At 41.3% G+C, this 15,668-nt stretch overlaps 1 protein-coding gene across 8 annotated transcripts in view; it reads left to right on the top strand.

Annotated features, from left to right (window-relative positions):
- CRADD (CARD and death domain containing adaptor protein) overlaps positions 1-15,668 on the top strand; it is a 189,560-nt gene that overhangs the window by 159,654 nt on the left and 14,238 nt on the right. For 3 of the 8 annotated variants that reach the window (XR_012518369.1, XR_012518374.1, XR_012518373.1), the window contains 2 exons: positions 12,235-12,430; positions 14,888-14,962. The exons of 2 other annotated variants lie outside the window; for them this stretch is intronic. Coding sequence is in view for 1 of the 6 variants with exons in the window: in XM_003929574.4 (XP_003929623.1) it covers positions 14,888-15,189 (302 nt within the window). In the remaining 5 variants the exon portion in view is untranslated. Of the gene's footprint in view, positions 1-12,234; positions 12,431-14,887; positions 15,387-15,668 lie in introns of those variants that run through there. 3 more of the 8 variants (XR_012518375.1, XR_012518372.1, XM_003929574.4) reach the window with 3 other exon arrangements.

Genomic DNA, 15,668 nt, shown 5'->3' with positions numbered 1-15,668 from the left:
ACAGATCAAGGGGCTTAGTGGAGACTGCTTGGCAGATGGGAGGGGTATTTTATCATTTGCATTGTTTAGAATTGCCCGCACATGGTGATATGAAAAGCAGACAGACTTTTTAGTGGTTTTATTACTAATTTAAAATTCTCTGTAAACACTGCCTCCTTTATTGCCTGCATCTGAAGCAAACCATTTTCACCGACCCCCCATTGGTATGCCACTGCTGATAGATTTATTTTATTCATTGCATTGACTAGATTGTCAAGACTTTTCAAGGATGGCTCATGAATGATGAATTTTTTAGTTTTTTTTTTTTCATGTTCAAGAATATCTGATGATTATCTTTTATACCTCAATATAATCCCTAGGAGTAATATCTATGTACTATATTTTATTCCCCTTAGAATTTTGGAGGAATTGTTTCTTTATCTTTTGCATTTAAAATACTTTTGAAAAAAATGATAGCCTTTCCCCACATTGTAGGCAACTTGGCTTGTTCTGCTTGAAGAATTGTTTCTCACAACTAGAAATTTAATTATTTAACCAGAGTATACGTTTCAGTTAATTGCTTTATATTCATTTTTCCTATAAATGGAGTATGCTCTTTTGACTTAGAGCTCTGTTGCTTACTCATTTTAGGAATATTTTCTTGTATTGGATCTTTAAATATTTTGGGCTAGGTAATCTACTTCAGAGGAACTCATTAATCTTTCTGATGAATTATATTTTTTTCTTCCATATCTATCATTTTTCTCTGTGAGTTGTGCCTTTTATCTCTGATTACCTCAAGGCTTCCTAGGATATAAACAATTTTGAGGCATGTTAATCGTATTCCTTGGTGTTTCTCATTTATTAGTTTATTCCTTGGAGATTGTGGATTTTTGGTTTTGGCCCATTTTCTTCCATGTAATTCTCTCTTTTTAACCCATGTATTACTCTAGTATGTTACTCAATTGCCATGCAGTTTTATTCCATCTTACATATGTTTGGATGACTGTGGCCTTTGGGGCTCTGATCCACTGGGGTGATTTCTCCTTGACACCCCTCTGACTCCTGTGTATTACCCCTTGAGGACCAGGTAGTTCCTGTTCTGTTCACTTTTCTTCAGACTACAGGCACATGTAAGGAAAAGAGCAGGGCAGGGAAGTGAGCTGACCACGTTGTCTATGTGTGGGCCACCCTGTAACACCTGCGCTGTGCAGTCTCTCCCGAGACCATGCAGAATGTCTTTTCATTCTGCCAGGGAGAGTTAGTCCTCATTGTCCACATTTTTGATCTCTCATCGCTTCATGTAGCAGTTACCATCTCCACCCTGCTGGAATCAGAAGAGAAAAAAATGTAAGAAACTCACTTAATTTTTTCCTCTCTAGATTTGGGCATATTAGAGTAAATTTCTTAGAGATGAGTTCGGGTGAATAATTGATACAGCTTCAGGAATATAGGAATTGGAAAGTGGTTCTGCCATCTTTTTTGATGGGTTTCTTTATTTTATTACCTTTTCTTCATTCCCTCAGGTATTGGGGGATGGAGACTCTGGAGTCAGGCCTCACTCTGCCATATTTACCCAGAAGCCATCTTGGGGCCTGCCTGTCTTTCTCTTTCAAATGAAACATGAATGTGGGACAGGGGAGTTGATTGTACCGGATTTCATGATTCAAAGGGGTAAACAGCCCATGTCTAATGTTGACAATATTTTACCATTATGGACTTTCCCCTCTTTTTAATTTTCTATTCACTCCCAGATTATGCAATGTAATTTCTTTGGTTTTAAATACAAAGTAAATTAAAAGTAGAAGCACTGTAGCTATAAAGAATAGAGCTAAGTGAGTATGTTATCATTGTAATGGATCATTCCTTTTCATTCATTCATTCATTTGACAAATATGTAGTAAGTGCCTACCGTGTGCAAGGCACTACCCTGGGCTCCTGGAGTACGTCACTGAGCAGGATGGACAAAGCTCCCCTGACTGTGAGACACCTATATTCCAGCAGGTATGAATGTGTGGGGTTGGGGGCAGGCAGTGACAATAAATAGAGCACATCTATAAAATATGTCACACATTACAAGGTGATATATGGACAAAGGGAATTGGAGCAGAATGGGAGTTGCAGCTTGGAATAGGGCATTCAGAGCAGCTGTCCTGAGAAGTTATATTTAGTGAAGAGATCAGTGAAAGAGTGTCCCAGGGAAAGGGAACAGCTCGTGCAGGGCTCTCTGGTTCGCAGCTGGCTGGTGTGTTCAAGGAACAGGATGAATGACAAATTGATGGAGTCGTGTCTGGTCCATATGAGAGAAATGAATGACCCAGCGAGCTGTAACCTTAACTTTTAAAGCTGTTTTTACTGTTTTGAAAAATTTGCTATACCAGACATTCATTTCACCATTTTTGGTTTTTTGTTTTGTTTTGTTTTGTTTTTTTATGGGACAGAATCTTACTCTGTCACCCAGGCTAGAGGGCAGTGGTGTGATCTCGGTTCACTGCAACCTCTGCCTCCCAGTTTCAAGTGATTCTCCTGCCTCAGCCTCCGGAGTAGCTGGGATTACAGATGTGTGCCACCACGCCGAGCTAATTTTTGTATTTTTAGTAGAAACAGGGTTTCACCATGTTGGCCAGGCTGGTCTTGAACTCCTGACCTCGTGATCTACCTGCCTCAGCCTCCCAAAGTGCTGGGATTACAGGCATGAGCCAGTGTTGTTTCCACGTGTGATCTTTAAAAGACAGAAACAAATAAGCAAAAATCATTACTAAAGGCCCACAAGGCTTGTTTCTATCTTAGAAAATACATAAAGAAAAGTGATACAACCAATAAATGGTTCGATTTAATGAGAAGTCAAAAATCATAAGATTTGTTGAAAATAACAAAATTGCTTCTAGGTATGTTTTATTGAAATAAAGCCTTAGAAGTCATCTGGTTTTACCTTTTACAAAGACAAAACAATCTAAGAGAGGCCAAGTGACTTATCCCAAGCTATATGGCTAGGTGGCAGGAGATTCAAATAGGACCCAGGCTTGCTAATTTTTAGCCCAGAGCTGTGTCCACCTACCTCCCACCTTTTAATTCAGTGTGAACTTAATTATTGTGAACAGTTTTGTTGTTGACCTTCCATGGACTTGATAGTCAAATTGAGTCTTCGGTTGCAGTAAGTGGGATTTATTTGTATTTTGCAACATGACCTTGTTCTTTGGAGTGGGTTTCACTTAATCATCCTGGAAATCAGTTTTAGAAAGACTAAACATGATTTCTTCATCTCTCTGTGAGGACTAAATTGTTCTCTGTGATTATCTGTCAGAACAAGGGGTTCTAATTAGTTTTCCTTTTGAGGTGTGTTTTTCTTTTGTTTTCTTTGTTTGTTTGTTTGTTTTTTCTTTTTCAAACAGCCAGTCTCATTGCACTCAGGGACCAGGGTTAATTCATGAGTCCTGGGAGGTGGCTGGTCAGGTTAGCTTTTCCAGCCTGGATCAGCCCTGCCCTCCCCCTGAACTCCTTTACTCCACCCACATTAGTTACAGAGAAACTGAATGTTGTCAGCCCCTGGGGTACCATGAATGAGACAGCTGGGTTCACAGAGTGACACTTGGCCTTCCCTTTCTCCCTCCTTCCTTCCTTCCCTCCCTCCCTTTCTTCTCTCTTTCTCTTTTTTTTTTTCCTTTGTGCTCATCAATTTATGACCTACTTCACTAACTGGTCTGTGGAAAGCTGCTTTCTTTTCCATTCCTGTATTCACTCTTGTTCCCACTCCCATATCCCTCCCTCCCATAGATAAAGATAACTATTCTATCTGATACGTATTCATTTATTTGTGTGTGCTTTTGTAAGTGGCGTTTTGGACATATATTCTTTTTTCTTTTTTGAGACAGAGTCTGGCTCTTTCACCCAGACTGAAATTCAATCAATGGTGCAATCAGGGCTTCCTGCAGCCTTGAACTCCCCAGCTCGGGTGATCTTCCTACCTCAGCCTCCCCCTTAGCACCTGGGACTACAGGTGTGCACCACCACACCTGGCTAATTTTTTGTATCAATTTTTTTTGTAGAGATGGAGTTTTGCCATGTTGCCCAGGGTACTCTGGAACTCCTGAGCTCAAACCATCCACCCCCCTCAGCCTCCCAAAGTGTTGGGATTACAGACGTGAGCCACCGTGCCCAGCCTGGACATATATTCTTAATGTGCATTTGTGTAGACCTGATTCTTTTCCTTTCATTTTCTGCTCTGCACCGCATTTAGTCCATTCTGTCTCACTCTACCAGTATTCCCTATGTGCTGCTTTGTATTTCTGTATCTCTTCCCCCAGCAATGAGCTCTTAGATTGCTTCCATCTCCTTTCTTCCAACAGTATTAACTCATGTAAACAACTTTGTAATGACCCCTTATGGATTTGTGTAAGAATTTTCCTGGCACGGAGATATCTATCTGTATCTATATCTATCTTTTTCTGTATCTATATCTATCTTCCAAAAGTGGGTTGCTGGATTATAAGGTATATGTGTATTTGCTAGCACAAATAATGAAGCTTTGCACAAACAACTTAACGCGTGTCCCTTTCAGGTATTTTTTAGAACTTTTCTTGGGTATATCTAACAGAACAAGATTGGAAAGTATATTCAGTTTTACGAAGGCTGCCAGTTTGACTGGCTGGTCTTTATTTCCCTCAGCAGCAAACAAGCTTCCCTACATCACATCCCACCCAAAGCTTAGTACTGTCTAGATTTCTGTACATAGAAAGTGCTTTATCATTGTTGTTTACACTTATTTCTTACATTTTTGCATTTGAGCATCTCTTCATGTGCTTGCTTTTGTGTTTCCTCTAATTTGAATCACCTGTACCTTTGTTCTGTTTCCTGTGGAGGTTCTTATCTTTGCTGTTGATTTTCAGAAACACCTTACACAGTCTAGAAAGTATTTCCCTTATTGGTCTTAGGCATCCTTTATTGATGTTAGCCTTGGTCTTAGGCATCAGCTTGGATCACATCTCCTTCATTGAGCAGAAATCTTTTACCTTTGGGAGATTAATTTTAAAAACCGCTTCTGACCACAGGCCATAAAGATACTCCTGCCTTATTTTCCAGGAACTTTATATTTTACCTTTTACCTTTGAGCCTTTATCTCCATGGAATCTGCCGCTGTTCATGGTGTAATGCTCCAGGCCAGTTGTCTCTTCCTCTGTAATTAGCTAGTGCTCCTCAGTTTGGGGAAAGCCTCTACTTTTCTCATTATGGAATTTTAATTGTCACTATAGGAATTGGCATCTTTATATTACAATAATGTCATCCCACCTAGCACAATAGACTCTCTGTTTAGTCAGCTCTTGCTTTATGTCTTTTAATAAAGGCTTAAAATTTTTCCCATAAAGGTCTCATACAGTCTTTACTAATTTCATAGATCCTTTATCCTTCTCATTGCTTGTTTTTATTATATTTTGTATTTGATTATTGTGAGAGTGTTGAAATGCTCTTTTGTTGTTTTTTGTTTTAAGTTGATGTTGTATCTGGCCATTTTGTTGAATCCTCTTATTCTAATGGATTATCTGCTAATCCTGATCTTTTTCTATGTATTAGGGCATATTGTCTGAAAATAATGATAGTTTTATTTCTTCCCTTGAAATGCTTATTGCTTATAACTAATTTCTTTTTCTTTCTGTATAGCACTGGTCAGGACATCCGATACTGTATTCCACAGTAACAGTGACAGTGTTCATCCTTGTCTTTTTAAAGAGAATACAGTTAAAGTTTCTCCACCAAATCAAATGCTTTTACAATCTTTACCAAGTTAAGAAAGTTCCCCATATTTTCAATTTTTAAAGAAATATATTTTTTAAAATTATACTTATGTGTCAAACTTTATCAAATTTTTTTCTGCATCTATTAAGATAATAATGACTTTCCTCTTTAGTACACCGATATACTGAGTTAAGTGGTAGGTTTTATGATGTTGAAAATTATTGCAAACCTAGGATAAATTCGACTTGCTCATGATATGTTACTTTAAATGTTTTGATTCAATTACTTAATATTTTATTTATGAATTTTGCTTCTAAAATTGTAACTGAAACAAGCCTAGGATTTTTCTCTTCTTGGATTCTTATCCTGTTTGGAATAAAAACTGTAGTATCCTCATAAAATCAGCTAAATAGCTTTTGTCCTTTTTTTATTTTCTGGAACAACTTACAGAAGATAGGAAATTAAGTATTCCATGAACTTTTATTCCCCTGCTTTAACTTGTCCAAGAGCCACAGGATCCATGAACATTTGATGGAGCTTACTGTAAAGCCATCTGGGCCTAGGGCTGTTTATCAAGGAAGGGCTTTGTTTGCTATTTCAATGTATTTTATACTTTGGTCTGTTCAAGTGTTCTGTTTTTTTCTGCACCAGTATCCAACACTTGTGAGTGTTTAGAGGTCATTGTTCAGCAACCCTTCACTCCTCCTACCCCGTGGGAAGATTTAATTCCCTTTCCCATTGGTGTTGGGCTTGGCCACATATCTTGCTTTGATCAACGGAACGTTAGTGGACTTAACATGAGCAGAGGCCTTAAATTTGTCCTTAGAACCGGATTTAGCCTTATCTTCTAAAAAGCAGCTGCACTGGAACCGGGCGGTCTCTCAGCTCAGCTTTTTTTCTAGTACTGCACATGTGCAGCACAGGACACTTCAATCAGCAGCAGTGGCTCACTGCAGCCATGAGCTGGGGTGACCGGTTTATTACCAGACCCTCCAGAGGAATGTATATGGTTTTTAAAAGTGCTACCCCATGACCAATCCAGTCACTCATAAAAAAAAAAAAAAAAAAAAGAAAACCCTCATATTTGCTTAGACAACATCTCCTGTCATATCACAAAATAACTAAAGTTGAAAAAGGAATTTCATACTTAAAAAAACCTTCTTGACCCTTCCAGCAGCGGTTTGTGTGTCTGCCACACCTCTTCTTTAGTCCGTGGTCTTCAGCTTCTGAACTGTGCTTTTGAACCCTGGCAAGTTCCCATTCTCAGATTACCTGTAAGGTGATCACATCATGGAATGCAAGGTGAAAACAGGAGGTTGACTAGAAAGGACGCTGGGCCTGTAGACTGTCCTTGACTCACAGAAGCCACATTCAACCAGTTATTCCAGTGAAAGCAATAAGGAATAGGTAGGAACAACTGCTGCTCAGAGATCCGTTAGAAGAGATGGCTTTTGGCTGGGCGCGGTGGCTCACACCTGTAATCCCACACTTTGGGAGGCCGAGGCGGGTGGATCACGAGGTCAAGAGATCAAGACCATCATGGCCAACATGGTGAAACCCTGTCTTTACTAAAAGTACAAAAAATTAGCCGGGCGTGGTGGTGCGGGCCTGTAGTCCCAGCTACTCGGGAGGCTGAGGCAGGAGAATTGCTTGAAACTGGAAAATGGAAGTTGCAGTGAGCCGGGATGGCACCATTGCACTCCAGCCTGGCAACAGAGCGAGACTCTGTCTCAAAAAAGAGATGGCTTTTTTTCTGGAACAGATGAAGTCAAACACACAGCTAGAGGAGATGGAGAGTCAGAAACTTGGCTCAGAGGGCTTTTTTGCTTTAAGATGGTCATCAGCCCTTGGAAAGGTGTACGTTGAGTTTCCGTCTGTGCTTGGCAAAGGTCTAAAGGGGGAGGAGGTTGCAGAAATAGAAGACGTGGTCTCTGACCATTGAGAACTTCAAAATCAGCAATGTCATATACAAAACATGGAAAAGTTATGTGAGAAACTTTTGGGAAATGCAATAGGGATTAGAGAGAGGAGATTTTTAGTTTTGAGGCCAGAGCAGCGATTGATAGGCATGGGTGAGGGAGGAGGAGATAGCTGGAGAAGGAGGGAGCATGCATGTCATTTTCATTTATGTAGTGACCACAGAAATGAGGGATGGAGGGGTGAGAAAATAAGTTAAGTCAGGGGGCGGGGTGGGAGTGGAGAGCAGGGGGAGGGGTTTCCACTTTCCTTTAAGTGGATCCTTGGCTTCATTGCAGTAGATGGCTTTGTCAGTGTATATTCCTCCTTTGGAAACAGACAAGTTTCACTGAGAATGGGATTAAAGGATTACATGAAAAATTTAGGATCTGTGTAAGGGAGAACATTTTATACAGCCCTGTATGAGGATTGTCTAAAGGGAGTTACATTCCTGTTTAGGATTTTTTAAACCAGGATGGACGTTCTATACCACAGTATCTGGTGGTTTTAATCAGAGATAGTACCACCTCACCCCAGGGTATGTGAACATGTGTGTTCATGGTGGGGTACGGGTGTCACCAACAATTAGTAGGTGCAAGCCAGGGATGCTGCAGACCTCACCATGTACTAGAGAAGCCCTGTACAGCACATAGTGTGTGTAGAATGCTAAGGGTGCATTTGTGGAAAATAATGCACTTCCCAATCTTCCGTCATTTGGGTTCCCCTTGTTCAATTTTTGCCATATCTGTGTACCATTTCTACAACTAATTTAATACTTTTCTTTTTTTTTTGAGATGGAGTCCCACTCTATTGCCCAGGTTGGAGTGCAGTGGCATGATCTTGGCTCACTACAACCTCTGCCTCCAGGGTTCAAGCAGTTCTCCTGCTTCAGCCGCCCAAGTAGCTGGGAATACAGCTGCCTGCCACCATGCCCAGCTAATTTTTGTATTTTTAGCAGAGATGAAGTTTCAGCATGTTGGCCAAGCTGGTCTCGAACTCCTGAGCTCAAGTGATCTGCCTGCCTCAGCCTCCCAAAGTGCTGAAATTACAGGTGTGAGCCACTGTGCCCAGCCTAATTTAATTATTTTCTTTAAATTTATTTATTAATTTATTATTATTATTGTTTTTGAGAGGGAGTCTTGCTCTGTCGCCCAGGCTGGAGTGCAGTGGTGAGATCTCGGCTCACTGCAACCTCCACCTGCCAGGTTCAAGTGATTCTCCCGCCTCAACCTCCCAAGTAGCTTGGATTACAGGTGTGCACCACCACACCCAGCTAATTTTTTTATATTTTAGTAGAGATGGGGTTTCACCATGTTGGCCAGGCTGGTCTTGAACTCCTGACCTCAAGTGATCCACCCACCTCGGCCTATCAAAGTGCTGGGATTGCAGGCATGAGCCACCATGCTTGGCCCTTTAAATTTATTTTTAACTGACTTTTAAGTATTTGGTTGTCATTCTATATCTGCTTTTTAATTTACTTATCTTGAACCTTGCAATCATGAGTTTGAAATGCTGTTTATATTTTTCTAATCATGTTAAAATAGATGACTGTTGTACTACAGAATGTTCATCCTGCACTCTGCTAGTGGTGTGCATGCTAGCTTTGAGAAATAGTAGCCAGATGGTCACAGTGGATTAATTTATGACTTGACCTGATTTTATATAAGATATCCTTGAGAGGTGATACCAAAGCCTTGGGAGTCTCATTTTTAAGTAACCTTGTGTTCAGCAAAATTCATGAACTGAACAGGCCTCGTGAGGACACTTTCCCTGATAGAGGTCAGACAGCACAAGCAGCTGCGATTGCCTCTTTCTACGTGCAAAGATGTCCATTTGAAAGGGCTTGATCTGCTTGGTGGGGTGGTGCTTATGTGCCAATTATCTTTGCTCCGGCCTGTGTCCTCAGGCTGCTGGCCATCTCCCAGTTATGTAGCCCTATTTCCAAGGGCTAAGTGACCCTGAAATTGTGGAAGAATCAGAGCAAACTCTGTCCTTACTTCCCAAGAATTGGCTCGAAGCGTATGTTGCATTCATGTTGGCCAAGAGTGAGAAAGGATGACAGAGTATAGCAGAAACAAAGACACTTCCTTCCCAACACCCAGACAACAGAATCAAAATGCAGTTAGAGGCAGAATCAAACCCTGCCCCATATGAACCTGCAGCAAACAAGCAGACAAAACAATTATAACTTTATTTCAGCCACTTTGAAAAGTGGAAGGCAAGGAAGGGAACACCCCGCCGTGGCCCCCAAGAGGCAGTGCTGGGAAAGGAAGGTGAGAGGACCAGTTCCTGAGGGTTTCTCCTAATACAGATCAATATGGAAAGCAGCTGGTTGAGGAGGCGAGTGGTAGACTTTGTAAATGTCAAAAACAAAAAAACTCTTGCAGAGTCAGAAAGGCACCCAGGGGAAGCCATCTCCTAGTCTCTGTGCTGAGTTATAGGAGAGAGACCATAGGAGTGAGTCTGCCCTAGTTAGGCAGAGTAGGCCCTGGTCTGAGACATTTAACTCCCCTCCAAAAGAGGACAGAGCAGAGAGCCCCCAAGGTCAGGCTTCATGACTCCTACCTCTCCGCCATGGCAGAAAAGTTCATAGAAAGCAGCAGCCAACCTAAAACTGTAGCTCAGAGGTAGAACAACAACTGGTTCCCTGTAAAGTGAGGAGAGTGTCAAAAGATACATCAGCTTGTTCTAGGAGAACAAAGAGCAGTTTTGGACACAGATGCTCATAACTATGAGCCACATGGCAATGAGGGTCATGACTGTTCTGTGAAATGCTGCAGCAGAGGAATGCAAGAGAGGAACACAGCTTGTTGGCCAGGCACAGCGGTTCCATACCTGTAATCCCAAAACTTTGGGAGGCTGAGGCACGAGGATCACTTGAGGCCATGAGTTTGAGACCAGCCTGGACCACATAGTGAGACCCTGTCTCTGTTAAGTATATATATATATATTTTTTAAATAAAGAAAAGGAAAGAAAGGAACACAGCTTGCAAAAATAAACATACAACCAGTCTGGTCTATAAAAAGACCCAGTCCTAGAAAACTCAACCTCACAAGTATTTTATGCTATAGAAAGACTCAGCATCAATTCAGTAGAAGCAAAAACTCAAGATGTAGTTATGATAAAACAACAATGGGATTGCTTTTAATTTTTATTTGTAATTGTAAAATATACGTAACATAAAATTTGCCATCATAACCGTTTTTAAATGTATAGTTCAGTAGTGCTAAGTACCTTCACATTGTTTTATAACCAATCTTTAAAAGTCTTCACCTTGCAAAACTGAAACTCTGCACCCATTAAACAATAATTTCCTATTTCTCCCTCCCCCACACCCTGGCAACCAGCATTCTGTTTTCTGTATCTGGATTGAAGACTCCAAGTACCTCAGAGGAATAGAATCAGAAAGTATTTGTCCTTTTGTGACGGGCTTATTTTACTTAGCATAATGTCTTCAAGATTCATCCATGTTGGAACATGTGTCGGAAGTTCCATCCTTTTTAAGGCTGAATAATATAACGCTGTATGTTTGTACCACATTTTGCATATCCATTCATCCAGTGATGGACACTTAGTTTGCTTCCACCTTTTGGCTATTGTGAATAATGCTGCTGTGAACATAGGTATACACATTTCTCTTTGAGTTCCTGCATTCACTTCTTTTGAGTCTGTATGCAGAAGTGGAATCGCTGGATCATATGCTAATTCTATCTTTAAATTTTTGAGGAAATGCCATACTGTTTTCCACAGCACCTGCACCGCTGTACATTCCCACCAATAGTGCACGAAAGTTCCATCTTCTCCACACCCTTGCCCACATTTGGGACTTCCTGTTTTTGTTTTAGTCTTTGTTTTTTTTTTTTTCATAGTAGCTCTCCTAATGAGTGTGAAGTAGAATGGAATTTTTAAAAGATAGAGCCAAGAAAAGAAATCGAGAACAAAAACACCATACAACATTAAAAACCAGAAAACACACGCTCACTCAGTCTGTCTCTCTCTCTCTCTCTCTCTCTCTTTCTCTCTCTCTCTCTCTCTCTCTCTCTCTCACACACACACACACACACACACACACGATAGACATAGCTGAAAATCAGAGTGAGATAATCCCAAGGAGGGGATTAAAGCGATAAGGAGAATATGACAGCCACGGAGAAGCAGCACAGCCGTCCAGCATATGGAGCAAGGAAAGAATGCAACCATGTGACCCAGGAAGATTTTCCCAAAAAGAAGAGAGAACTGAATCTTTAGTTAGAAGGTTATGCCACATATCTGGAAGTTCAGATGTAGAATGAATAAGATATACCCTGGTCTAAAGGTTCAGTATTTCGACCTTAGACAGTAAAACCAAGTCACACAAAATACTGGATAATTAAGTTGGTATCAGAATTCTCTACACCAGCAACCCGTACCATAAAATATGAGCAAGGTCTACAAACTTTAAAGGGAAATAAAATTATTTAAATAATATAATTTAAAATTAGGAATATAATTTTATATTATACTATTAAAAAGAATATTAAAAAGATAAAAAATAATATAAAATTATTGTCTGAATATTATTATTGCAGTGAAGGCAATGAGCAGGCCGCCTTGACCTGAGAGAAGTCAGGGACTGTTGCAACCATGACCATTTCTTGAAAAAAAAAAAAAAAAACAAAAAACCACCCTATGATGAAATTGACCGAAATGACTTAAATCAGAAGAACAGACTCAGGAGTAGAAAAGCCACAGATGAAAAACAGTAACAGCGGCAACAGCAGAATGGTGAGCATTCAAACCATTATGACGCTGCCTTAGGACTGAACAGTGGGGCAAGGGGGCATGGATGATTATTAAAGAAACATAGAACTGTTAGGCATCTGACAAAATAAACATTGTATAAGCAACAAATCAAGTGTGCAGAAATGGAGAGGAAATGTGATTATAGATTATTACTGTGAAAACATGCAGTTAAACTTTCATAACTTTTTTCTGTGCATTAAATTGTGTGTATGTGTGTGTTTTCAAGTATGTAATTTGTAGCTGCTGGTCAGAATGTCATTCTGTTTCTCTTTTGCTTTTTATTCTGTTACGTTCAAACAAAATTAAATAGCTCTTACTAGAAAAAAAGCTCGTATGTTATCATTTTAAATGAAGCCTTACCCTCTATCTAGCCTTCTACCAATATATGTGCATAAAGAGATATCCAGAATGACGGTCACCAACTGTAAACACAATGGCGGGATATTAGATGATTTCTTCTCTTCTTTGCGCTATTTTGTGTTGCTTGATTTTTTTTTTTAATGAGCCCATGTTTTTGCACAAGCTGTAAAATCATTGCTGTTAATCTTAAATATTGATCAGTAGTGTCATCAGTATTCTCATTGCTTCTTAGTCCTTGTTTCTTTTTTTTTTTTTTTTTTTTTGAGACGGAGTTTCGCTCTTATTACCCAGGCTGGAGTGCAATGGCGCGATCTTGGCTCACTGCAACCTCTGCCTCCTGGGCTCAGGCAATTCTCCTGCCTCAGCCTCCTCCTTGTTTCTTAAATTGTAGTGTTGACAAACACCGGAAAGAGCCCTTGACAATATTTTTGCAACTCATCCCTAAGGTGTTGGCCACTACCCAGAGGCCAAAGGGCATGGGCCGTGGAAAACATCAGCTCTTATAATAGGGTGCCTTTGCCTTCTTATTGAATCATAAATCAAAACGGAACAGTGGACTGGTGAGCATGAAGTAGACTGACCTGAATCCCTGTGATGCTGATGGACAGGAGTATAGTGTACTGTGCTGTCCAATGAATATCTGAACTGGCACATGATTTTGGATGTTTGGAGTCCCTCTCAATCTCTGCACTTGGCTGTTGCGAGTGCCTTTCCCTTTCTCCATTGGGGTTCTCCTGCCTCTGGGCCTTTGCACGTGCAATTCTCTCTTCTAGAGATACACCACGCCCTCTTCCTCCTTCATCACCCAGCTCCTTCTAGTGTTCAGGGCTTAGCTTTAGCCTCCTGCCCCTAGAAGGCCTTCCTTCCCTAACAAGGTTAGGAACTCCTTCTGTGTAATCAAAGGCACTGGTCACTGGTTTTGCTGGGCACATTTATAAACATTCACTCAACATCATGCTTCTTAGCAGACTGGCCTCGGGCAAATAGGAATCTAGTTCAGCAAGTGTAAGGTCAGATTTCCTTCTTGCCTGGTCTCAGCACATACTTCCTATTCCTTTTCTGGACTCTTCCCGAACAGTAACTCTTGTGGCCTCTGTTAGGAACAAACACCCCTCTCTTCCCTTCCCGCTACCCCATGGCCTCTTAGGTTTATTTTGCGCTCAGCAGGCCTCTTGGCTCCTGCTTCTGTTAGTAGCTACACCTTTTCTCGGTAGTATTTCAAGTTCAAGCTCATTGGGAAGGGTAGCTGTTTGATTTAGCCTTTGTCCTCTAGCACCTGCCTTTCCTATAGGGAGGGGCATTCCCAGACTTGGAACAGGCCCCATCACTAAGGCCACAGACAGTGCCAGAGGGAGCTGGGGTCTGTGCGCCATTCTTGAATTCCCCAGAATGCCTTGCCTGGCCTTGAGTAAAAGAGACAGAAGTGAAAAAAAGTCTGTTACAAAGCAGCATGTACAAGGTGTGTGTTTTATATATCAAAGGAAATAGACCCTACATGTGTGTTTTATATATCAAAGGAAATAGACCGGTTATTATCAGTGAGTTTTCTGGTGGGATTCTAGTTATTTTTATTTTCTTGCTTTCAAAGTTTTTGTAATAGGCCAGGTGTGGTGGCTCATGCCTGTAATCCCAGGACTTTGGGACACCGAGGCGGGTGGATCACCTGAGGTCAGGAGTTCGAGACCAGCCTGGCCAACATGATGTAACTTCATCTCTGCTAAAAATACAAAAATTAGCTAGGTGTGATGGCAGATGCCTGTAATCCTAGCCACTTGGGAGGCTGAAGCAAGAGAATCACTTGAACCCAGGAGGCAGAGGTTGTCCTAAGCCAATATTGTACCATTGCTCTCCAGCCTGGATGACAGAGTGAGACTCCGTCTCAAAAAAAAAAAAAAAGTTTCTGTAATAAATGTTCTCATAGATACGCCCTGAATCATTGCATTGTACAGAGCAGCGAAGACGAGAGCCAATTGACTCTGCCATTTGGAAGCATGCTTTCTTCTCCTGTTTCTCGCTTCTGCCCCCAAATGATGTTTGTTGCTTTGCTCATTTCACCCGGGTTGTCTTTTTCCTCCTCAGGTGACCGGATGCCTGTGATTCCCTCACATCTCCTCAACAGCTCCCCATCAGACCGGCAGATTAACCGGCTGGCCCAGAGGCTGGGGCCCGAGTGGGAGCCCGTGGTGCTGTCTCTGGGGCTGTCCCAGACGGATATCTACCGCTGCAAGGCCAACCACCCCCACAACGTGCAGTCGCAGGTGGTGGAGGCCTTTGTCCGCTGGCGGCAGCGCTTCGGGAAGGAGGCCACCTTCCAGAGCCTGCACAACGGGCTGCGGGCGGTGGAGGCAGACCCCTCTCTCCTCCTGCACATGCTGGAGTGATGGCGCCTCCACCAGTCGCTGGGGAGTGTGTCCTCGAGTCATGTGGGCTGAATCCTGACTTTCACTCAGAGCAGGTGGTTTTGGGTTTGGGTTTTTTTTATTCTTAATAACCCTCAGATGGAAGGAGAAAACAGGGTTTTCACTAGACATGACTTCAAAGGCCGGATTACTCAGCAGATCTCCCACATTGGCTCAACATTTTTTTGTTTTTAATTGCTTGAAGATTGCATTGTTGGAATTGTTCCGTTTTTAAATGTGTAATGGCTTTTTAATAGACCAGTAAATCACAGTGGTTCAAAAAATATAGATATCATGTCATCACATTACAGGGAGGTGTTACAAAAGTATATGTAAAACATTTACTTTTATGTTGTCTGAGGACTGAACTATGGACTTCACTGTTCATAATGATACAATAATAAAATGTGAATCACTATATATAATGTGTCTTGTTCATGAGAAAGTACTGTGTTGGTTTT

Source organism: Saimiri boliviensis, chromosome 7 (genome assembly GCF_048565385.1).
Source record: "Saimiri boliviensis isolate mSaiBol1 chromosome 7, mSaiBol1.pri, whole genome shotgun sequence".
NCBI lineage: Eukaryota > Metazoa > Chordata > Mammalia > Primates > Cebidae > Saimiri > Saimiri boliviensis.
The sequence above is the reverse complement of the archived record's forward strand: the minus strand, read 5'-3'. Positions and strand labels throughout refer to the sequence as shown.